This window comes from Solanum dulcamara, chromosome 6, assembly GCF_947179165.1.
Source record: "Solanum dulcamara chromosome 6, daSolDulc1.2, whole genome shotgun sequence".
Lineage (NCBI taxonomy): Eukaryota > Viridiplantae > Streptophyta > Magnoliopsida > Solanales > Solanaceae > Solanum > Solanum dulcamara.
In genome coordinates, this window is record NC_077242.1 from 1,399,358 (window position 1) to 1,424,701 (window position 25,344).

The 25,344-nt window shown below is 33.2% G+C and overlaps 4 protein-coding genes across 6 annotated transcripts; 3 read left to right on the forward strand and 1 right to left on the reverse strand.

Moving 5' to 3' along the window:
• The first annotated feature begins 139 nt into the window (after positions 1-139).
• On the forward strand, positions 140-2,988 carry LOC129893362 (uncharacterized). Of its 2 annotated transcripts, none has more exons than XM_055968882.1 (2): positions 140-404; positions 1,866-2,988. In XM_055968882.1, exon 2 carries the CDS (start codon positions 1,917-1,919, stop codon positions 2,412-2,414), a length of 498 nt encoding a protein of 165 aa, XP_055824857.1. In that variant the 5' UTR covers positions 140-404; positions 1,866-1,916; the 3' UTR covers positions 2,415-2,988. The 2 variants fall into 2 exon arrangements, with proteins under 2 accessions (XP_055824857.1, XP_055824858.1); XM_055968883.1 differs by lacking the exon at positions 140-404 and adding an exon at positions 452-770.
• Positions 2,989-3,826: 838 nt separating this feature from the next.
• Positions 3,827-6,972, forward strand: LOC129893140 (probable protein phosphatase 2C 55). The gene is made up of 2 exons (XM_055968634.1): positions 3,827-4,041; positions 5,521-6,972. Exon 2 carries the CDS (start codon positions 5,597-5,599, stop codon positions 6,701-6,703), a length of 1,107 nt encoding a protein of 368 aa, XP_055824609.1. The 5' UTR covers positions 3,827-4,041; positions 5,521-5,596; the 3' UTR covers positions 6,704-6,972.
• Positions 6,973-7,119: 147 nt separating this feature from the next.
• On the reverse strand, positions 7,120-13,250 carry LOC129892448 (uncharacterized). The gene is made up of 9 exons (XM_055968017.1): positions 13,111-13,250; positions 12,890-13,041; positions 11,962-12,074; positions 11,213-11,291; positions 10,449-10,477; positions 9,843-9,936; positions 9,280-9,369; positions 8,104-8,293; positions 7,120-7,642 (listed from the first exon to the last, which is right to left on the reverse strand). The coding sequence occupies exons 2-9, from the start codon at positions 13,031-13,033 to the stop codon at positions 7,239-7,241; spliced, it is 1,143 nt and encodes a 380-aa protein (XP_055823992.1). The 5' UTR covers positions 13,034-13,041; positions 13,111-13,250; the 3' UTR covers positions 7,120-7,238.
• Positions 13,251-19,283: 6,033 nt separating this feature from the next.
• On the forward strand, positions 19,284-23,795 carry LOC129892641 (septum-promoting GTP-binding protein 1). 2 transcript variants are annotated; one of them, XM_055968224.1, is made up of 6 exons: positions 19,299-19,918; positions 20,945-21,065; positions 21,173-21,269; positions 21,390-21,429; positions 22,291-22,374; positions 23,341-23,795. In XM_055968224.1, exons 1-6 carry the CDS (start codon positions 19,556-19,558, stop codon positions 23,503-23,505), a joined length of 870 nt encoding a protein of 289 aa, XP_055824199.1. In that variant the 5' UTR covers positions 19,299-19,555; the 3' UTR covers positions 23,506-23,795. The 2 variants fall into 2 exon arrangements, with proteins under 2 accessions (XP_055824200.1, XP_055824199.1); XM_055968225.1 differs by lacking the exon at positions 22,291-22,374 and having other exon boundaries at positions 19,284-19,918.
• The last annotated feature ends 1,549 nt before the right edge of the window (positions 23,796-25,344 follow it).

Sequence of the window (25,344 nt, forward strand, 5' to 3'; positions counted from 1 at the left end):
TAGATTCAGTGTAGATACACAACATTGTGTCTATTTATTTATATATTTATTTTGAATATATTTTTGCTAGATTTTACTTATTAAAGAGATTGTAGGCGTTTCAAATGTTCAAACTCCAAGAAACTATTCATAAGAGTAAAAAATTGCCAAGTTTCAAATTTCGAATGATTAATGAAGTTCAAATTGATAACATTTAATTAACAGTCAAAAAAGTAGTTCTTCCCCACATTTGAGGCAACAAAAGGTGTGGGTGGGGCCAACAACAAAAAGTTTTACAAATTATAAGAAATTGATTGATGAATCATCTAAACATTATATGCTTTTCTGTAGAGTGACACAAAGGGCATTGAATATTTGCTGTCAAATCTGGCCATTGACAGAGGGGATTTGCTCATCTTTATTTGGTAAACCTTTTTTCATGGCTCCAATTGCCATTTCTTCTTTTTTGTTTTCTTTGTTATTTCATTGGTTTTCAGCTTAAGATACTATCTGTTTTATTGATTTGCCAAAGTTTCAATCTTTGTGGTGCTTTCCACATTTTTAGCTTCTTCTTGTGATTCTTGAGTATTAGTTATATGGGACTCATGGGTCTTGTTTCCCTTGTCAAGTTGATGAATAGATTGAAAACTTGGGGGACTTTTTTCTGTTTAGGAGGATAAAAGAGCTCCTAATTTCAACTGATCTTTGCATTTTCAAGAATTTGTTGAGTGAGGGTTGGTCAGGACAATTAGACTTCTCAGTTTTCCCTTTGTGATGTTGGGTTTGATTAGGTAATATGTTTGATGTTCCATCCTAGAATTCCTCCGTCTTTAACCAGAGGTTTTTGCTCTGTTGACTTGCCAAAGTTTCAATCTTTATGGTGTTTTTATATTTTCAGCTTCTTCTAGTGATTCTTGAGTATTAGTTATATGGGACTTATGGGTCTTATTACATTTGTCAAGTTGATGCATAGATTGAAAACTTGGAGGGCTCTTTCTGTCTAGGAGGATAAAAGTGTTCCTAATTTCAACATCTCTTTGCATTTTCAAGAATTTGTTAAAGGGATGGTTGGTCAGGAGAAAGAATGTAGCTTAGACAATTAGGCTTCTATTTAGCATGATAGTTCTTTGTTTACCCTTTCTGATGTTGGGTTTGATTGTGTAACATGTTTGATGTTCCATTCAAGGGTTGTGGTGGGATGGGGAGGATTCATCCACCCTTAAGCAGACGTCTCGAGTTCGAGCCTAGGTATGGAAAAAATCCAGCTAGGGAATGTTTCGCCCTTTAATAATGGCGAGAATCCAGATTGGTCGGGTGGGTACCAGACACCGGGTGGGAAATCGAAAAAATGTTTGATGTTCCATCTGTTAGACATGTCTAGTCTGTACTTATAAGATAATTCCATTTCCAATCTTAAGAATCGGTAGAGCCGGTAAACCATGTAGAGGTTTCTCCCAGTAGTATACTGTATACCCCTTAATGAAAAACTCCAGTATGGCTCTCTTTGGCGTTTGAACTTTTATAACCTGATAGAATATTTACTGGAATATGCTAACCAGTGAGCTTTATTTTCTCTTATTTATGGTTTTCAGGTCTTTACAATGCAGCTTTTTAAAATTATCGTGATTGTCTTCGGATGACTTTACTTCTAGGTTCCTCGTCACAATTATATATCTTCGTGTTTATGTGTTTGTTCCTGATAAATTTAGGATATTGGCCTTTATGTGACTGTGCTCTTTGCTCTTTTGCTGTGCTGTTCCTTAATGGACCAGATTTTGAGTCTAGATATATAAATTCATGTCAACAATGATTGTATGAAGAAGTAGACTATGTATGAACTTATCCCATCACAGTCGGACTTATGCACGTATTTTGTTATTTCACAGGGTTTATCTAAATATTCTGGTAGAGCAACCTCAGAATATTTGGAGAGAATTATGGTTCAGACATTAGAGTACATAAGGGGTGGAGGAGGTTCGATTAAAGTTGGAACAACTGGTACAATCAGTGCCCTCATGTCAAGAGAATTAGATTCAAAAACATCTGCTTCTACGACATCTGTATCACATAGGTACAGGTCTCCTACTGTTTGTTCATTTGCTGCTGGTGATGCAACCAGTCCTAAAAGAACAAAGCCAAGAACATCAATCGATAAAGCTAGCAGAAGCTGGGCATCCGAAGATTATAAAAATGGCCCCGAGATAGTCAGGAAGGCGAAGCATTATAACTGTAGAACTCCTCAAATTCCAATACTAGAATCAGAAAACATTTCAGTGGATGGAACTCCTATTAGGCAGAAATCTGATAGAAAGGGACCGACGTTGGTGGAAATTGTGGACATAAAATGTGGTAGTGCAGAAAAAACACGGGCAAACCTTATGAAGAATCGCCTAAAGAAGATTGGCTTCTCAAAGCTCCCTGAGAGCCCTCTCTAGGCTTGTGAACCTTGTAAGTTAATCCAGAAATTGCTTTTGGGCGATCATGTTCTGCAACTTCTACCACAGAACAGATACTGGTTATGACCAACGAAACGATCCAAGCTTTTGTCTGGAGTAACTGCTAGCTGAAAACACATCTGCAAGTTGCCAAAAGTTGCTACACAGATTATCTTGATGGCCCATTTCCAGTTGCTACACAGTTCTCGATTTCTTGCAATACGAGGCATCCAATTGTGCCTCTGCTGCCTATTTCAACCGAAAAACTTTTTGCAGTCATCTTCTCAGCAACAGTAAAGCCTAAGCAGTTATATTCTTACATTTAGCTTGGCAGGAGGCAAAGTGATATGTCCTGTGTTTGAAGAGATGTCATCCTGCCTGACATGAGAATTGGTCATTTTGCTTAGGCCAAATTTCAAGAACTTTTAAGCGAATTCTTTACCATATCTTCTCTATGTACTTACCATGCCCGACGATCACCTTATTCGTGTGTTGTTAAATAAAGTTGCTCAACTTTTAACTGTATGTGCATTCAGTTAACTTTATTTCAACATTGGCAAATGTTTTATTGTCACCATTGGCTGTTACTCCTTCGTTAACTTAGTCCATTTCAATTTTTCATACTATGCCACACAATTACTCGTCCCAAAAAGAATGACATATTTAGTCATTTTCGGCTACTCTAGCTCTGGGCCTCCGCTGCACCACTCTAATTTGATGAAACTGAAATGCTTCATTAATTTTATATCTTCTGTACGTACTGGGGAAAACAGATCTAGTAATAATTTTGCATAATTGAAAAAAAAGTTTTAACAAGAAGGAGGTGACTCCCAAACACAATGAATCTTCATCTAACCTATGAAAAAGCCAATTTTTTCTATACTTCGTAAGACAGCATGTCACTTTATTTATCTTCCTATAAATATAGTTTTCTTGGACCTTATTCACGACTTCAAATAGAAACCTACAATAATTCAATATAGGTGAATAAAATACTTTTATAAAGTAAGACTCCATTTAATATATCTTGAGAATTCATTTCGATCCGAGCGGAGCCACCGTGTGGTTAGGATTTATCCAAAACCCTTTTGATAGAAATTATATTATTTATACATGATTAAAATAATTTAATATGTATATATAGTAGAGGTTGAAATTCCTTTAACTAGTTCGTGTGTCTGTTTTTGATTTTGAACCTTTTTAATGAAAATCTTGATTCAGCCACTAATTTTGACACCAACTAAAAATCTTAACTCATGAACAATATGACCTAATATTATTTATTTTTTTTAAAAAAAAAAAAGACACCATCAATAGATATTAGTTGAACTTGAATATAAGGCTCTTACACAAAAAACAAAGAAAAAGGAAAAAAAAAAAATTATATATAAGGATAATAAGAGATATTTCTAAAATATTTTAGGAAAATCTACAGTGAACCCTTATATTAAAGCTTCCAACTTGCACCCTAGAGTGAAAAAGATTGCAGCTTTTGCATTCAAACAGTGAAAATTGAGGCATATTTGAAGTGGGGTTTGGATAGAAAAGGATAAAGATAGTTTCTCAGTCACCAAAGACAGCCGCCGGTGAAAGAATTTCATAAAACGATAAGCTAAACAATTATCAGGTGAAGTTTAATGATACCCTTTTGCTCTGTTTGTTTACTTGTAATAATTCTGTTTTAGTATCTGTGTTGTTATTGAATGAGGAAGACATTGTTGATAAAGAAAGTGGAAAATCCCAATTCCATCACTCTTATATTGTTGTTGTAATTACCCAGCAGGTCTTTGCTTGAATTCCTTTCAGCATTTTTTTTGGTCTAATGTACTCTTATCTGTTAATTATTGTGCTGACTTGACCAGAATAAGTGTGACATTTTATCCGAGGGTGTCCTCTAATGGTCAATGAATCGGTCGGGAATTATGAGCTCTGATGTTCAAATCCTAGCGGAGTCAAAAAATACTACTCCCTCTGTCTCAATTTGTTTATTTGGTTTAGACTTGGTACCGAACTTAAGAAAGTAAAGAAATTTTTTGGAATCTCGTGGTCTTACACTAAATATATGTAAATGTACCAAAATGTTTTTTAATCTTATGATTTTAAATATGTCATGTGGAAAGTTAGAAATTAAGAGTTGCTAAAAAGGGAAAAAAACAATCTTTTTGAAATGGACTAAAGAGTAAAGTAAGACAAACAAATTGAAACTGAGAGAGTAATAGGTAATTTCTTCACATTTGTCTGAGCTTTGGTGGACAAAGTCCATGATCCTTGTATTGGTGGGAGGTAGCAGGTACTCGTGGTGTTAGTTGAGTAACGTGCAAACTGGCTTAGACAACACGTTTATCAAAAAAAAAATAAGGGCGACATTCTCAAAATCCACTACTGTTATGTGGTCAACTAGTTTGGGATTCAGGAATAGTTGATAGTATTAAGTTAAATGCTACTGTTTGTGGTTCAGCTATACTACAGGCATGCATAGTTGAGTTTCTACCAGAAGCATTTTGGCTTACCCAGATAGCAAAGCTCAAAACTTTTGCTTGTTTACCTTGTGATAAAAATAGGGTGTACATTTGTTCTTTTGATTTTTGTTTAAGGATTCCACATAGAGATTGAAAAGAGAAAACAATTGAATTTCTAAGTCCTCCTTCAATCTGCTCAAGGATGGATTATCTGTCTCTTTCTCACTGTGTCACACTATTTCATTGATTGTTGACAGTTCTCTTGTTACCTTTGAGCTTATTGTTGGAATAGTTCCACTTTGGAAAGTTCTTTTGCAACTTTTGGCTGCTATTAAGCTCCGTATTCATGTATGTGTTTTTAGTTCTTAATTTGACTGAGTCAATTTTCTTGATATTCATCTTTCGTGTGAAGTTTTTTTTTCCAACTTAAAAGGTTTTATTTGCCAGGCTTTTTACAACATGCACTTTCTAGCCTGCACATGCTAACACAATCTCTTCAGTATGAATTTTTTTTATAAGATTAATTGAAGGGGAGACATAGGAGCTTGTGTTGTGCGTGTCTTGCTTTATCAGTTTGCTTTATCTTCTATATCCATTAAAAAGAAGAAAATGCAATCTACTGATGTAACTTCATGTTGTTCCTTCAGTGGTTTTGCAGAACTCTGCACTTGAAGTTTTGCTGCTTCCTGAGCTACTTTTGGTATTGACACTCAGAAAGGCATAATGGCTGTTTGTGGTTCAAGGACTCATATTGGCCATTTTGTTGGCAATATGACTGTTAGGCGCCTGCAGTGTAGTTTGTCAGTAAAGAGTTGTGCTGTTTCTTACAACAAAAGAGGCTTTCAAAATGTTAGTAAAGCTAACATCAGTTTGGGAAACAAAGGCATGCTTTACCAATATTTCACAACTAATTTTGCAAAGAGGAGGAGCGACCCCAATCCACACAAAGGATTTGGATTGGAAGGTTTTTGCAATTTATCCCAAGAATGTTTCTCTTCTGGAACTGCCTCTGCTTCTAATGTGTCTTCTGATAATCCTAAGGGCACGGAACAAGTTGTAGATGTTGTTGATTCTTCTGAAGCAAAGATCCCCTTGAAGCTAAACTCGGGATCTTCTTACCTACCTCATCCTGCTAAAGCAAAAACTGGCGGAGAGGATGCTCATTTTATTTGTACCCTTACACCAGCAATCGGTGTAGCTGATGGTGTTGGTGGATGGGCTGATCTTGGTATTGATGCTGGACTATATGCCCGTGAATTGATGTCTCACTCCTTAGCTGCAATTCAAGATGAACCTAAAGGTTCCATAGACCTAATCAGGGCACTGGAGAAAGCTTACATGAGAACAAAAGCAAAAGGCTCTTGTACGGCGTGTATTGTTGCACTCATTGATGGGGGTCTTTATGCAATTAATTTAGGAGATAGCGGATTTATGTTGGTTAGAAATGGATGTGCTGCATTTAAATCCCCTTCACAACAGCATGGGTTTAATTTCCCATATCAACTAGATTGCAATAACGCCGGTGATTCACCTAGCTCTGCCATGGTCTTCAAAATTACTGTTGTACCTGGAGATGTCCTAATTGTTGGTACAGATGGGCTTTTTGATAATTTGTATGATGAAGATATCAGTGGAGTTGTATTTCAGTCCGTGGAAGGTGGCTTAGGGCCTCAGATAACTGGTCAGAGGATAGCAGAGCTGGCACAACAAAGAGCAATGGATCATACCAAGTCATCACCTTTCTCTGATGGAGCTCGCAAGGCTGGATTTGATTACCATGGTGGGAAGCTGGACGACATTACTGTAGTTGTTTCTTACATAACAGAGTAAAATCGAAAATTCTTAACATGCTGCATTTGTCAGAGACAGTTGAAACAGGATCAGCAGCTGGAGGAGAGTCATACAATATAGCAATCCATAAATCCGAGGCATCGGTTAGAATTTTGGCATTTTGATTTGTTTGTATAAGAAAGACAAGAATGAGAAGGGTACAGAAGCATCTTGATTCTAGCTTAGTTTGATTCAAGTGTTTTACTTTATGAAATTCAAATAGCATATTGGAATCATTAACATTTATTTGAGGAAGGATTTTTTTTTGTTAGTTGCAAATTCCATTTCATTTTCATCTCCCACAGATGCTCCAAATTTCTTACTACCCTCAAACTGAAAAAGTATTGTACTAAAGAAAATTTAGCCCCTTTAGGAAAGGATATGATGGAGCACCAACTCTTAAAATTTAAAATCAATTTGTATAAACTGTCCAAATGCAGGAATATATTCATCACAAATATGCACGCAAAGATGCCCCGCGGCATAATTAAAAGAAAGAAAAACAAAGAGAAACAATAAACTACTTAGGTGACGTTCAGAATAGACTGCTCTTCATATTTCCACTAATAAGTAAACTGAAAAATGGATCTTCTTTATCTACACCAGGATTATTACCCTTCTCTGTTCTATGAATGCCAAACCCCAACTCATTGTTTGTTGATACTTTGGGTCTTTTCACTGAAACAAATGCAACATTATTTCTTGATCCATGTTTGGCTTTTGCAGGATTCTTGTCTGGTGATGAACTTGGAAGTGCTTCGGCTTCAGGAGCATCAAAGTTATTGCCAGAAGGTCCTGCAATAGTTGAATCAATCTGAGCTCGAAATTCATCATTGCTCACTTGGATAGGATCCTCCACGAAATTTGCTTTATCTTTGTTCGTTACATCTTGACCATCCTCAGCCGAATCTTTAGAGGCTGCCTTTCTAGGTTCGTCATCTACAGAAGATCCCAGAAAAAATTATGCACGAATTATAGACGAATAACACTGAAAATCAGCAATAAATGAAGAACTTGACCGCAGGGAGTAAAGAAGCATTAAATATCAGTATGCACTAGAAAGACATGCAACAGACATGTCTTCCATAAACATAAAGGACAACAATAAACAGTCCCTGATAAGACAGAACTATTGTCAAACTGAACGATAAAAACTGGTGCCAGGGTAGGCTGCCTATGCTACATTCCCGTAGAATGTGGCCCTTCCCCAAAAGTAAACGCTTCATCCACTAGGCTGCCCTTTCTTAATGATAAAAGCTGGCAAACAGAAAAACATGGGATAGTACTATCTCAAATGGAATCATCATGTGCAACCTTGAGTTCACTTCTATCTCAAACTGAGAGAATATGATTTGATAAAGTAAACAAGACAGTGAATAGAAATCTTGGTTCATGGTTACCTCCTAGGAAAAGCTCAATGCTTTCATACTGAATCTTAGATGCTTCTACAAAAACATCTTCTCCAGCCTCCTTTTCCTGGCTTCCGACGTCTTTCTGATTTTGTCTCTCAACTAACACATACTTATCAGATTCCCAAATACATTCGAGGAAGACCACCTGCTGCTTTGGCGGAAAGTATTCTCTAAAAACCTGCAATGCACAAAATATTGAACATTTGCTTTCTTGATTTCACCTAAGAGTTGTTATTAATGACTATCAAAGTTCACTCATTGATGGGATCAACATGTATATTTTATCACAATAATCAGCACAAAGACGGTCATCTATTATCTTGTTCCATTATTTACTCTGAAAAACATCTTACTGGTTGCCAACACACCCGAAGCACACACACATGTGGAGGTAGTTGGTTGTTTGGGGGGTGCTAGTAACACCTGGAGTGATTCTATGCAGTTGGAATTAAACAAAACGCAGTTTCCTGGTAAAGCACCATGATGTGTGCAGTTTAATACATGCAGAGGGTAATTGGAAACCCTTTTGACTTATTGATCGAGAAACTACAGTAGCTTTGATATCAGTGAGTCTATACCATAAAAAATGAGATAGACACTAGAATCTTTGAGACCTCCAGAAAATCTGAAAAGAAAGTATTGCAATATATCATGCACTACAACAACAACAACATACCCAGTGAAATCCCACTAAGTGGAGTCTGGGGGGAGGGTAGAGTGTACGCAGACCTTACCACTACCTCGAGGAGGTAGAGAGGCTGTTTCCGGAACAAGTAATATATATAATAAGCAGCATGGCTCCTAATCAGAAAAACCAGCAGATATCTGTGGATTGGAAGTTGGATCTATTAGCGCTGAAAAGTAGCTCATGATACTTTCTCCTTGATAAGAGATCCAAAGAAGTAAAATATTTTTCCTATCTTAACATTGTAACCAGACCCCATGTTGTGGGATTTCACTGGGTTGTTGTTGTTGTTGTTGTTGTTGTATCTTAACATTGTAACTCTGAGTAGTATGACTCTCACAACTTTTCTAACCATCTCGTGACCTTAACAGAACTAATTAAACCAATCAAAAAAGCAAGTTAAACAAAGGGAATACAAGGAAAACAATTTCTTGCATTGCACCAGAAAAACAGAGAGTGGTCAGTTGCAAAGAAACAACCTCAAATCCATCTTGAGACAATTTTATGGCTTGTTCCCTCTGAGATAAAGTGGAGACATTGTTGAATACACAAACAACATCTAGAAGCATCTGCAATGAATAAAGAAAATTTGATTAGAATTTCCTGTTCAATCACTAGATATCCTTCAGAAATTTTCTCAACATAGGATTTTCCATTCCTTAAATATTGCATGCTCCTAAAAGAGCAAAAAATTTCATGTCATACATCACTCATTCCTCTTGGCTCTTGAATTAGATTAGTTACCCCATATAATACAACAACAACATACCAGTGAAATCCCAAAAGTGGGGTATGGGGAGGGTAGAATGTACGCAGACCTTACTCCATATAATAAGCTCCAGAAATTAACATGACTACAGTGTATTCTACTGGAAACTAGAACTTCAACAAACTCAAATTTCAAAAGAACACAATCCATGTGCAAGACCTTTACTATTATAAGTATGACTAAGGAATGAGCTTTAAAATGGTGTCATTCTTCATGAGTGCACATACAATTTCACACATTAGAAAATGATAAAATTATCCTGAGAATACTTACTTGCTGAACTAGAACTCTTATTCGGGCGAGCAAGGACAACACTGTCAGCGAAAATCCCATAAAAAATGATCGTGCAAGAAGTGTGGATATCTCCCTGTCTACTGTTAAGGGTAAAACACAATCATACATGGCTAACAATCCACATTGGAATTTGCATAAAACAGGTACACTGATTGAGTGTTTACTTTGAAATGAAAAGCAATCAGCACAAGGTGAAAAAAAAAAAGTCAACTTAGATATGAGACGAAGACAGGACATACGAAATTATGAAGATATAGAAAATAAAAAAGAAGAAAGGAGGTACAATAAATATCCAGCTACACTAATTTAGCAAACCAATATGTCTATGGCAAATCAGCTGTGCAAAAATCTAGTAGTCTGAAGAACAGCAAAGGTTTGTTGTGTGTAGATACGTAAGCACTCGCACCCTTAGTTTACTCCAATCACCTCCACACACCCAAAGAGCTATGCAAGAAAAGGAACAACTCAAGCTCTTCCTATTACTTAGAGATGTAATAATGGCCATCAATTGCCAAAAGTAAATCTTGTCCCATAATCAACATATAAAATGAAGTAATAGTATGAAAAAAGAAGCGAGAAGGATACTCAGCGGCCCTTAACAGTGGCTCAACCATCTGCATAAAACGAATAAGTGAATTAGGAATTACTACATAAAATGATAACTTAAAGTGTTCCCTGTAGTTATATGATTCTTATTAAAACGCGGGCCCCATATATATATATATATATATATATATATATATATATATATACACACACACACACACACACAATGATAACTACGCATCAATCTTAGGCGAATTACGATCGGCTATATGAATCCTCACTATTCTCATTGTTCCATGTGGACTCATCTCGATTCAATAGTTTAGGTCCTCCGAACAGAAGCCCTCTGCATTTTCTACAGGTATATGTGGAGCCTTGGAGCAACGATAAGTTGTCTCTCTGGGAGATTCAATAGTTTAGGTCCTCCGAACAGAAGCCCTCTGCATTTTCTACAGGTATATGTGGAGCCTTGGAGCAACGATAAGTTGTCTCTCTGGGACCTATAGGTCACAAGTTCGAGCCTTGGAACTGACCACTAATGCTTGTGTCAAGATAGACTGCCTACACTACACCCCTTTGGATGAGGTGCGACCCAGCGTGAACGCAGAATACTTCGTGTACGGGATGTTCTTTTTATACATGAAAATTGGGGTGAATGCCAGTAAATGCAAGAAAGCGATCTTGATCTTTGCTATAATGGTAGGCTGAGACTGGCAAGTGGCAATCCAATATCATGAGATACTTTACAGACTCGGGTGAGTGGTTTTAGATGCAGAACAACAAGAAGTAAGAAACAATAATACCTGTGACAACAGGTGTGCTACCCCTAAAAGCCGCTCCAGAAAGTTATATTTGCCACCATGAGATCTTCTCCTCTTTAGGCTGAGGCCAATGAAAATGAGGGTGAAAGTTCAATATATAAAAAATCACCATAAGTTAGAACAGCAGCAGTGAGAGTTTGCATGTATAGTTTAATGGAAGAGCAAGATATAAATAATGGCAATTCTATTTCCATGACAGTGGGATCAGTAAAATTAGTCTCACTTGTTACTGGTGAGAATATTACCCTCTAGTCTGTCGGTTAGTGAAAAGATGGATAAAACTTGCAAAACTGTTATTATAGATCACATAACCAGCCAATTTTTAACAACAGCATGATGGTAGACTATTTAATTAAACAAACGGTAGAACCAAGAATCATTCAACCATCATAATCAGCAAACACTTGCACTTGCAAGCTATACAAAGAGATGGATGATTATTGAGAACAATCATATACGAAGGAAGACAATACCAGTTTCAAGCTTCCCTGTAGGTCAGTTTAATTGTCTCACTGACAGAAAGTGGTACACATCAATATAGGAGCAGAAAAATGCAATAGTATGATAAGCGCTCACTCTCCAATCAAAACTTACTCATTCGTAGATATGAAAAAGTGTTATAAGTTTATGATGTAATCATATTCCAAAACTTGGCATATGATCACTAGAAAAACTATAATAATCAAAATCTTAAAAGCAAAATGTAGGTACTTTAAAGGGGTCAAAAGTACCTTTCCAAGAGCTGCACTTTTTGCTTGGGTCTTTTTCCGAAAAGAACATGAAAGGAGGAACTCAAAACCTCCTCCAAGTTAGCTGCTTGGAGGAGCTTCAAATCTCTTCTCACCTAATATCATTAAAGCAAACATATAAAGTAAGCATTGCGCTTAGGACCAAAAGCAAACCTCATCAATCCCCCATATGCACATTATATATATATGTGAATAAACCTTGGTAACAACCTTTGAGGGGTGTAGGAAATAGGAACATCTTCTATGATAGTTCTTTGTTATTAAAACAAAGCAAAGACCATTACAACAACAACATACCCGATGTAATGTCATAGGTGGGGTCTGAGGAGGGTAGTATGTACGCAGACCTTACCCCTACGCGTGGTTTCCACCTACGCAAAGGTTCTGCTGCTATCAACACCTACCCAATTAACCAAAAGTATAATCGATCGAGATCGAAGCTTATGCAATTGTGGAATTCAGTTCAAATAGAAAGCTTTTTGGACGGTTCAAGGTCATCTGTGAGCTGTATGAAAAGATAGTAGAGAACCAGAATAAATTCCCGTAGTTGCATAAGGAGGATGTTGAAAACATTACAGCAGATAGGATGTAATACTCTTACCAAAACGAGCACTATCCTCTTTCTTAGTTTAGGGCATAAACATAGCCAAGGAACACAAAGCTAAGAGGATGTTCCTAAAAGACCCTCGGTTCAAGTAACACATACCAAAGCAATTTGAAAAAAGAAAAATACAAAAGTGAAGACAGAGCATTATATAGCATTCCTAAGCCAAGGAACAAGAGCAATATCAAAATAATGTGATCACCAAAGCACGAGAGACAACGTATAATAACAGAAATCGATGACAAGAAACTACGAGATAAGCCCATTACACATGCATATATGAACAAATATTGGTAAAAATACAACCTTTAAGAGGTACTGAAAATATGAGCATCTTCTATGTTGGTTCTTGTTTTTGTAAACCAGCCGATCGAGAATGGCAAAATCTGTCTGCAGCTGACTAACAAAAGTGTTTAGCCTCTGCTCAACTATTTCCATCTCTGAGCCCATAATTTCAGCTGCGACAGAGAAAAACTATAATAAGACTTCACAAATTCAGAGGCTAAGTAGACAGAAAAAATACTTACGACGGCGGCGAAGATGGGCGGTGACCGGCGACTAATGTGCTCCGAGCGGCGGAGCAATTACAAATTCGCAATAGTAATTCGGGTTAAATTCGTCTGACAAATGGGCTAAGAAATTTGATGGATGTGATGGGCTAAAAATGGGCCAAGGCCTAAGGTTCATATTCATTGGGCTAATCCATAATTTCTTTTATAACCACTTTTGAAAGGTTCATTGGCACTTATGACCTTTACTTTGTGTTGGTCTTTAACTTATGTTTCTCATAACAAAAAATAAATAAATCGTCGGATATAAGTATATATATTATTGTATCATAATATTTCTCAAGCAATACCTTACAACATGATTTCAGTATTTAAAGAATTTATGATCCAATAGTTGTAAGTTTAGTTATTTAAGGAAAAAAAAATTAAAGATCAGTCCATTTTAAGAGGAAAAATTAAAAATTTATTTATTTAAAGGGCAATTCGTGTAATTTCAATATTTCGAAAGGGCAAGTATATATATAGCCACTTGGTGGACTGCCAAGTGACTTGATCTTTTTTCTTTTTTTTTAATTAACTTTTTGGAGGTGTCTGAATAAAAGAAGGGTAGAAGTTAAAAATAATCTCGAGTCTAAATACTAAGAATGAAATTACTTTTCATATAGAGAGCTTTACTCTCAAAGTTTACTCTATCTCATCACAAACACCGAAAACTAGTGGGGAAAAAAAGAGTTTTAATTGGAACACTAATTGATGGAGTTTAGTTGAAATGTTACCATCATATTAAGACATTAATCTCTTTTTGACAATGCGTAAATTTCACAACTTCGTATCGTACCTCAATTATTATTTGTGAAACTAAATAGTTTATCTGTCAAATGAAAAATATATATGATTCTTTTTGTATTATTATTCTAAGTTGTTAGTTAAAATTAAAATGAGAGAGATGCTCTATAGTTATCACATCGTTATCTCAAGCCAAACTAAAATAAGACATGTAAAAGTCATCTATGTCATGGGTTTCGTGTTTCTTACAAGTTGCATGAAAAATAAAATATATACTAAATACGACAAAGTCGAGATTTGAATTTTGAATTTCAAAAATTTTAAAATAGCGATATCAAGTATTAATAATTTGGGTTTTTAATTTAATTTATGTATATTTGATGAATTTTTTAATGCAAAATATTGAATTTAATCGAACTCATATCTGACCTTCTAACTTAGCCTAAACTATGCATGGAAAGGTGATGAATTTGAATTAAAGCTAAATTTGATCGAACTCATATATGTTAGCTCTGCTAAAATTATGCATCGAAAGGTGATAAATTTTAGTTAAAGCTATTAAATTTGAACAAGCTCGTATCTGATCTTTCAAATTCTGCCTAAATTGTGCATGGAGTGGTGATTTATCAATATGCAATCTCCATTAATGTAGTTATTATAATATACATCACCAACCACAATTTTTTTAAAATCTCCATATTTGGTTCATACGATGTTTGTCTCTTTTTCCAACTTTTGCTTTTAATTTTAGCAATCAACAACCTAAACTGTTGAGTAATCAATTTCTTATTAAACAAGAATGCAACAAGTGAATGTAGTAGTTATTATAGCTTTATTTTTATTAATTTCTCATAATAATTTATAAAAGTGAAAAAGCCATTTCACTAAAGGCAGTTTGTAATTCAGAAATTAATTAATTGATAAATTGTGTATAACTAACTACATTAACACACCCAACGTGGACCAATACCTTATGATTTTTAAATTTAATCATAGTAAATTCCAGTTCCTTTTGCAAGCAAAGCATAAAGTTACATCTGTTTTTTTTTTGGGGGGGGAATTCCGTAATATCGTGATTACAAGACCTTTAATTATTTGCTTAATCACTAGACCTTTTTTATATTCTTAAGGAATGATATATACTTAATTACTTATGTTAGTACTTATACATCATAACAAAAAAGTAGGATTGACGGACAAATGAATAATATAGTAGTAAGTTTGATACAAACAATAGAAAATTTTGATTTATCTGCTATAACATTATAAACGACAAATATATAAGGAATTAATGCCTCAACATTATCAAAAAGTTTCATTCACAAGCAAATCTGCTGTCATATTCTACTCTATGTAATTAATTACTAGATTTATTCACTCATTGGCGTAAAATGAACTAATAAACTAAAATAAGTACATGAAAATTCTCTATGAAAACAATTGAAATATATTCTTCGTGCTAATTAACTACTCGTAGCTAATAATATTTTGTAATAATTTTTAGGTCTAGCTTATTATAAATAAATAATTTAGAGGAAAATAAAAGAAGATATTTTTGTTTATCCCTTATTTTTAATAATAAATTTACGAACCACCCACTTAAATAACAAAATCAATGAATATTGGAGTGACTTGAGAGTCACAATTTGACACAAATTATATAAAATATCTAAAAATAAGATATGGTTTCTATCAATCAAATTTCCAAAATTTAGAAAATATATCTATAGTGCTGGCTCCATTGATGAGATTGTGTGACCTTTATTCTTTTTTGTTTTGTTTTGCATATGATCAGTATACACGTGTCTGTTTTACATTAATTTCATTCATCAAGTAATGTTGCCTAATAATTTCACTTTGATTGAAAGACTACAAGGGAAATAGAATAATATATAGTGTAATCTAATTTATCCTATTATTATACTTTAGGACTAGGCCAATTATGAAATTGTTAGCTATATAACTAAAATATCTACCAAGAAAAGAAAACACAAACGATTTGTTTGAATACAAGAATTTGTTACATATTTAAGAATGTTTAAGAAAAGTTGGATGACAAGTTTAAAGTAGAATAATTTTAAACTATTGTTTGCATGAATATCATAATTAGAAATTAGATTAGAATGCCCTCTTGCGGATTAGAAGCTAATTCACCATTTTATGAAAGTATTTTGAATTAATGTCATATATTATATTTTGATAAGACAAACGTAAAAAGAAAATACATAAATAAGGTCTTAAGAAAGTAGAGTGATATTTTTTGATTTAAAAGTTAGTTGGTGTGCAACAACTGAAAAATTATTGTTACTTGTTGGTTGCTGGTTCGAAACATCTCTCGTTTTTGCCTTTTTTCTTTGTCTCAATTTTGATTGATTATTTCTTTCTTCACACAAACGTTTGGCTCACTCCTTGTTGCGTTGCATTTTGAGATGCTCTGCTTCAATTTATGTTTTTTTTTTAATATTCGAGGTGACATCCTATATACTACAAAAGTGAGCGATTTCGTATCAGGTTTTGATTCATATTTGATGGTCTCTATCTCCCACCTCAACAGTAGACGCCTGAGCAACTCATTTAATATAATGTCTTTTTTTCTCCTTCGATAATTATTTGATACACTTGAAAATGTAATTTATGCTTTTGTCTCCAGAAATATATTCAATATCGTGTAATCGCGTATGCTCACTCACTCTTAAATTTATAGTTTTAAAATTTGTCATTATATCCAAAAGGGTTTACATATAACTACTCACATTGCACTAGAATTCCTAAACTCACATCAATTATTCTACCGAGTGTTTATTAATTTTATATCATCAATATTAAGTATTGAGTTATTACAACAATCTTATAATAATACATCTATCGTTGATAAATCATTCTTTTAGGTTTGGTACCACTACTTATCTTTTTTTCATTTTTCTTCAATTTCCAAACATTGCAACCAACACAATGACTTTAATATAATATCTAAAGTTAGGTGATTTATAATAGCTAGCAACCAAAATCCATTTTGGAAGTTTGAATACCTACCCTACTACCCTAATTGAATTAATGAAATAGCAAACATAAATAAAAGAAAAAATAAACATTCTTAGCAAATCATTAATTTTTTGGTCCTAGGTAAATCAAACAATTAATCACTCAATTAGCTTGAAGGTCATTTTCAGTTATAATTTCATCCACGTAATAATTGTGTATGCACTAAAAAAAAATTAGCGGCAATAAATATGCATATTAATAAAGAGTGCTAAATTTTTTATCGGCATTAATTAATTGTCATTAGATTCAATGTAGTTATATGTTTTAGCGATATTTACAAAGAGTGTTAATTGCCTTTAAAAAAATATTTTTAATAATAATTAAATTATTACCGTTAATTAATTGCCGCTAAAGATATTTTTGGCGTAGGGATGTGGCATGTTGAATTCTTCGTGGTCACGCCTTCTACCTAAATTCTATTTATAAATTAGTAGTAATAAATGCATGGATTATGTTTCTTTAGATATTTGCTCTATAATTTGAACTAAAGTCAATTTTGTGTAATTAATTTAATGATTGATTGAAGAATCTCATGAAATTAATGTATGCCGTACTCCTATTCATTACAAAATTGATAACGACATTTGACTTCTACATTTGTCTGTTTAATCTGCTAATTACCGGCGGCTTCTAGATAATAATTCTAAATTTTAAGGGAAATCTAAGAAGTTCATAAAAAATAAAAACCATTAAAAAGGAATAAGTTTTTACAATTTAGTTATTCTCACTGTTAGAAAATAATGGAGGTCCGAAACTAAAATTTAAAGTTTACGATTCAAAACTTACTGTTCGACTCATAGTTCTATTCAATTATGAAATTCGTGATTAAATATTTATTTATATCTAATAAATTTTCTAATGTAAATATAAGATCTAAAAGAATTTTTTTGGGTTTGTTTGAATTTATACCTAATATATTTTTGCCCTTACCCTTAAACCATAATTAAAAATTAAAGGTAAATTAGGACTTTCGTTTTTTAAATAATTAAGACAACGGATATTTTGTGTATATCAAAACTTTATTGATCATAAAGATAAATACGAAATAATTTGCTAACTATAATATAAATGACCAAGAATTTTACTCAATTTTGAATCTTTTTCGAAGACTTTATTTAAATTTGTTGTTTAATTATAAACAAGATTCACACTGTGAAGTACTAAAAAAAAGCTATGGACCTCATTAGCTGGGGAAAAAAAGTAGAGCACAAATTAACTTTAATAATTCTAACAAAATGCTTTTGTGGAAAAGCACAAAAGTATGAGTCATTCTTATGCTATTTTGCAGCTTTTTTTTTGTTTAACTTTATTCTTTTATTAGCATGTCAAATTTTAAAATATCCTATGATCTGTATCCACCAATCAAATCTTGACTCTTTCTCATTAATTTATTTCTGTAAGTAAAAATAATGTGTGCAAGTTATTCTCTTCTCAATTAGATAGAATCATATCAAAATTGACTATTTGTCCGCTGTTGGAGGTATTTCAGAAATGTCTTTAATCGAGTAAATAGCTTTACGAACGAATGGATCGAATCAATTTGAAAAATGAAAAGATTTGTATAAGTTATAGATTTCGTCACTATTTTGTGAAAAATTGTTAAAGGCATGAATATGTTAGATACCTCTGATCCGATTGGTGAAATAGTATCTCTATCCCAATTTTCATTTTGGATAGACATAACATGAAATGATGAAAAATTATGATGGATTAGGAATTGATTTCCGATGAAGAAAAGTTATATTATTAACTTTATAGACTAAGTAATTCTTTGTAAAATTCTTCATGAATTCGAAATGTAAAACATACTCAAGATGGATTTTGGATTTTTTTTTAAGAGGACATTTGGCAATTAATTGAAATTATACATGTATTAGTTATGTAAATATCAATTACGAAAATATTAATTATTCCACTTTGTATCCTACACAAAATAATATTTGTAAATTCTCTAATACACATATATCAATTACATGAATTTCTAAACTACAAATCAAACATTATATTAATTTTATTATATAAAAAACTTACCTTCAAACTAAATACTATAAAGTATAATATATTAATTTATTAAAAATTAATACATAAATAAATTACTTCTTTGCTACCTATCAAACGACCCTTAAGAAGTAAGAAGTCAAATTCTAGATACTTATTTTCTCTCGCTCTTTATATTTTTCCTTCCACTTTTCTTTTTCTTTATTGGAGTAATCTGAATTCGTACTAAAGACACAAGTAAAAGATATTCTCTAATATGATTTTTTTCATACTCAAACCTTGAATCGAACTCCACAATTCTAGTATGATTTTTTTCACTCCATCTAATTCAATTTATAATCTATCTACATTACCAAAAATACCCTTAACAAAATGACCAAACTACCCCTACATTCACTTCTATATATTGTAGGAAGTGCCTAACAATTGACCTATATACCCACGTCTACATCAAAATCAAGAACAGGACGCCGGCCGGCAAATAGGACCGTCTCTTTTTACATTCCTACGAAAAAACGACACATACCGTCAACAATTTTCTTCTTCGTCGTCATCACAAAGTACCAATAAGAAAATTCCAACAAGAAAAAGACTGCCAAAATGTGGAACCCAGAATCAGTTTTTATGTATTTTCCTCATGGCTCAGAAAACCCATGAATTTCACCAGAAAAAAATGACTAATATCTGCCGGAAAATAGTTCAAGTCAACATTAGGTGGAAGATATTTGATAAAGCTTCAATCTTTAGGGAGTTTTTTCGTTTTATTTGGGAAAGAATCATTGTTTGTTCAACTGGACGGAAACCGGCGAGGTACCGACGTTTGTCTCGAAGAGGTTCATCGTCTCCGGTGGCCATGGAGGAAGTTGAAGTGTATGGGGTAGGTGGTGGGGAAGGTGATCCTTTGACTGCAACTTGTAGTGGGTATGATAGTGATTCAGATTTAGTTACGTTGAAGATCAGTATTTTGGGTGATTGTCAGATTGGTAAAACAAGTTTTGTGGTAAGTTTAATATAAAATTCTTTCTAGTTTAAGTATGTTACTTTGTTATGTTTACGGAATTAAGATTTTGAGTTCTAGAAAAAAATAGCTTATTGGGTTCTTATGAAGTGGACTTTTAAACACAAATATATCCGCGCCAAAGCTAGTGGGTTCTACGGAACCTGTAGGCGAAGTTCCAGCTCCGCCCCTAATTGTGTCCGGACTGATTTAGGAACATCTCGACTATTATTGAGTAGCTGATGAGCCTAGGTTGATCAGCCCCTCCAAAAATGTTGCCATATCTATATTGGATCCTCCAAAAGAAAAAAATGTTGCCATATCTATATTGGATCCTCCAAAAAGCATAGTTTCTTTTGGAGCATCCGACGTACACACGACAACATTTTTGAAGAGTTAAGCAACAATACTATTCACCAAGATTTGTGAAATTTTTTTCTAGTGAGAAAATGGTTTCCATGATTATTCTTTTTTTACTTATTTTCTATTATTTGGTAAGCAAGCAAAAAGATATTATTACCTCGAAGAACAATTATACGTAATCTAGCAAAATATACGGGGGTGGAATGATATGGGGAGTGGGGGTTGATGGGTGGCAGGGGGTGGGATGGTTAAGAGGTGGGTGCGGAAGATACAATGAATTTGGGGAGTGGGGTGGAATGATATGGGGAGTGGGGGTTGATGGGTGGCAGGGGGTGGGATGGTTAAGAGGTGGGTGGGGAAGATACAATGAATTTGGAATATCAACTATGAAACTTATTTTCCCTACTTTCATTTGGGAAGCAAATTCAATTTTCTAGGAACTTGTTTTCCTAGAAAAAAATGTTTCCATAACATTTGACCAACCAAACGTGAAAAAATTGAAAATATTTTCCACCACACCAAACACGCTTGCCTTTTTCCATTTTATTGATCACGAATTCACACCCTTGATTGCCGAGTTAGCATGTTAACTTCATATGCTTAAACCAAGAAACAGTTTTTTTTTTTAAAAAACGTGTTGGTAATTTTTTTATTTTTATTTTTCAGATTAAGTATGTAGGTGATGAGGAAGAAAAGAGGTGCTTGCAGATGAAGGGATTGAATTTAATGGATAAAACATTAGTTGTACGAGGTGCAAGAATTGCATTTAGAATATGGGATGTAGGAGGTATGTTCATTAATTTTCTTCCTTAATCTGGAAAGCTAATATGGTTACTGTAGCTTGATCAATGCAGTGACTAATATGGTTTTAAATTTTCGACTTTTGGTTTATAGGTGATCATAGCTCATTTGATCAGATTCCTATTGCTTGTAAAGATGCTGTTGCCATTCTCTTTATGTTTGATCTCACGAGTCGGAGTACATTGAACAAGTATGTCACTTTAATCTGATTCTGTCAAAAAAAAGAATTATTCGTATTTCGTATAATGTTAGTGCATAAATCTTGAACTCTGTTATTAAAAACTTTGTTTTTCTTTTTTTGGAATTGCAGTGTGATAAGTTGGTATAGTGAAGCAAGAAAGTGGAATCAGGTGAGGAACTTAACTTCTCTTTCAATTTGATGTTGTTTTCTTGAAAAAGGAGTAAACTTTAAAACCAAGAATCATCTTTTACTTGTTACTAACAAAAGTTGGATGAGACTTCCACTAGCCAGTAGCAATTCATTTCACCAAACAAAAGAAAAAGTAGTACTAACAGCAATATAACTACAGTGGTTGGAACTTTATTGATATACTGAAGTAAAGTTTTGTAAGGAATCGAGTAATGACAGTAGTTGGAATTACTTTTACTCCTTTGGATAAAAAGTAGCATATGGCAATAAGTAGTACTTTAGTTACTTTTTGTTCTTGAAGATAACGTTATCAGTTGGTTCATTAGATTTGAATGATTGAAGCTTAATGACCAGAATACATTGTTATTAGCAAAACTTGATTAGCTTCAACTTTCAAGAAGAATTTTCTAGAATGAATTAAACAACGGCATACAATGGTGTGATCTAGAGGTTAATGAAGTGGGGTTGTGAACCATGAGGTCTTGGGTTCAAACTCTAGGTGATTTCTTCTCATATGTCCAAGCTTTGGCGATCAGGGTAACTTGTACTGGTGGGAGATAGTACGTGCCCCTGGAATTAGTCGTGATGCCCGCAAGGTGGTCCAGACACCACGGCTATTAAAAGAAATCAATTGAATAACATTCATGGTGATTATTTCCACTAAGTTCAGTTGTTCTTACCAATGAAAACTAATTTAATATGTAATGGTAAAGATTACGAATACTGTTCTTGATGATGATGGATGGATGGAACATTTATAATAGATGATTTGTAGACTTAAAAACATTGTTAACGAAGCTAATTAAATCTACTCCTTTTCTTCTATAATCGACAAATACAGACTGCTATTCCAATACTAATTGGGACCAAATTTGATGATTTTGTCCAGCTTCCAACAGACATTCAATGGTCTGTGGTGACACAGGTACAATACTGATCAACATAATTTACTGAAATGTTTCCTTTATTCCTTCTTGTAAAATGGTTTCTTAAGCCATAATATGTTTTACATAAAAAAAAACTTACTCACACACCAAACTAATAAAACACGTGCCTTTATGTACGCCTTTTATCACTAATCAACAACAACAAATCCAGTGTAGTCCCACAAAGTGGGGTTTAAGTAGGGTAGAGTGTACGCAAACCAGGGCCTCAGAGGTAGAGAAGTTGTTTCTGATAGATCCTCGGCTCAAAGAACCTTTTATCACTAATTGTGATTAGTTTATATATGTAATCACCTCAATCTGCGCTTGACTCTGGCAAACTAATGAGTTCGCTGTAAAGGTAATTTTTTTAGAATAGCCATGATTAAAGATCTTTCTTCCTCATGTTTGTACACCTCTACTTTGTGCAAGTAGGAAAACAATGTGATCCTTACAAGGTTCCCAACTGTTCTTCTCCTCCATAAATGAATAGGGTGACCCCCACATATACTGGGCTTGAATAAGAAGTCTGAAAAGAATTGTGATAGTATTTGCATTATCAACAGAATTTCCCTGCCTTAATTACAAAAGAATATTAAAAATTATAATATTTTTTTTATAAATACTAAGAAGATGAAAGGAACTAGTCTTTTGGGTAAGTTATTGTCATCCTCCAGCCCCCTACCACACGGTCCACCCACCCCCAACAAACCAAGAAAACAAATAGTAGTAGGTAGGATTTATGTAACAGAGTTGAACTTAGAGCAAGTTCTGCCAGTTCAACAGCCCCACTGATTCAGCTCGAACTATATGTATACATAAAAACTTGAATATATACGTATAATAAGACAATACTTGTTCTGAACAATGAACATATTGAATCGTCCCATTGCATTCCGTCATCTCATATTGTACTGAATTAAGTATGTGGCACAATGTTGAGAATTGTTTGAAATTGTGTTTTTCAGGCAAGGACATATGCAAAGGCAATGAAAGCAACACTCTTCTTCTCAAGTGCAACACATAACATTAATGTGAATAAGATCTTTAAGTTCATTATGGCAAAGCTCTTTAACTTGCCTTGGTCTGTCAAGAGGAATCTTACTATTGGTGAACCAATTATTGACTTCTAGTTCTTCCAATACTACTGTTGTATATAAGGAGGAGGGGGGGGGGGGGGTAGTGACTTCTTTTAACATGTAATATTTGCATTTCTTTTTTACCTTTCTTACCGTAGCGAAATCAAGGTTGATGTTTAAGTCAGCGAAGCTTCCATAGTGTTCTACCTTTGCATAATCTCCGTCTACAGTTTTTTCCCTCTTGTAGAAGGTTAAAGGGTTGTTGTAAATGTAATACTTAGTAGAATATGAAGAAAAGTTTAATGAGATTTCAGAAATATTGAACAAACAGTCGTTTTCGAGTATTCAGGGGTCGTTTGATTCAAAACCAGGTTATCGAGATTATAATTCTGAAATTATAACTCGAATTTATATAATCTTGCCTTCTATATGAGGTAAAGAATCTCATAATTATCGTATAAACCAAATATATGACAGATTTAATCTAAATCTTTATACCGGAACAACCCAATTAATTCCTCTAAACAAAGTATAATAAAAGCAAAAATACAGTCACGCCTCTTTTTAACACCACCTCATTATAACTACTAAATATTTCTTGAAATCTATTTCTTATGTTATATTTTACCTCTCATGTAACAACTACCTCATTTGATGTTTAGTTCACTCTTTTCCATAATTTGAAACAATCGAATCAAGAAATCTAACACCCATCCTGAATCGTTATATCAATCAAATGTTATTACTACTTTTAATGTTAATTAAATGATACAGTTTTAGAGAAATGAATATGGTTTAGACAAAAAAAAAAATTTGATAAAATAAACTATTAAATACTATTTCTTTTTTTTTGGTGAAAATTATTTTCACCCCAACTTTGCTTTTAAAATCAAACTCTCCTCTCAATTTTGAACAATAATCAAACTGCCCCCTTTATTTCATGCATTGTCCATTTTACTCCTGTTATATCACATCTATTTAATATCTCTTTATATTATATATAAGTTACTTTTTAACATATATATTTATAACTTTTTCTTTAAGTTCTTTAACATTATAAGTAGAATAATATTTTTAAGAATTTATCACAAAATTTACTATTATTCTTATGACCGTTATTTCAATATAATATTCATTAAGTGTGTGTGTATGTATGTATACGTATATTTTTTCTTTTCTCCACTATTTTACTGCATGCATTTCATATTACTTGACTCTTCTTTATATATATGACACCCCTTAAAAAATTAATTAGAGGTGTATTTTACTAAACTAATATTATTAATAATATTTTGAAACCTTAAATTTGACTATTATTACTTTATGCAGTTATTTCATACTAAAGGTAGAAATAAAAAGATATTAAAAAAATTTTAAATTTCATAAATTGGACAAGTAAATTAAAACAATTATTTTTAGAATGAGAGTCAAGTAATATAAATTGCGGTGGGTATTCTCTTCTATATAAATAAACAAGCTTTGATTAATATTGATGGAGTATTACATAAATTATAATCTAAAATAATTTAAAATCTAAATAATACAATTTTTAAAAATTTGTCTTTAATTAAATTAATTATTTGTGTTTCCTACATTGAAATATATTTGTATAGTTAATATTCTCTACTATTTTCACTTGTATAAGTAAATATTAGAGTTTTGATTATTATTAATAAAATTAATTTTCTCATTATGTAAATTTACTTCATTATAGAACATCATTAACTTATATACTTAATTAATATTTTTTACTTTTTTGTCCAAAAAATAATGTTTATGCTTTTATGAAAAATTTGTTACATTAAAATAAAAAATGAAAATACTATAATTTCTAAAGAATTAAAAAAAAATTGATAATAAAAGGATATAATAGGTATTTTAAAATTTTAATTA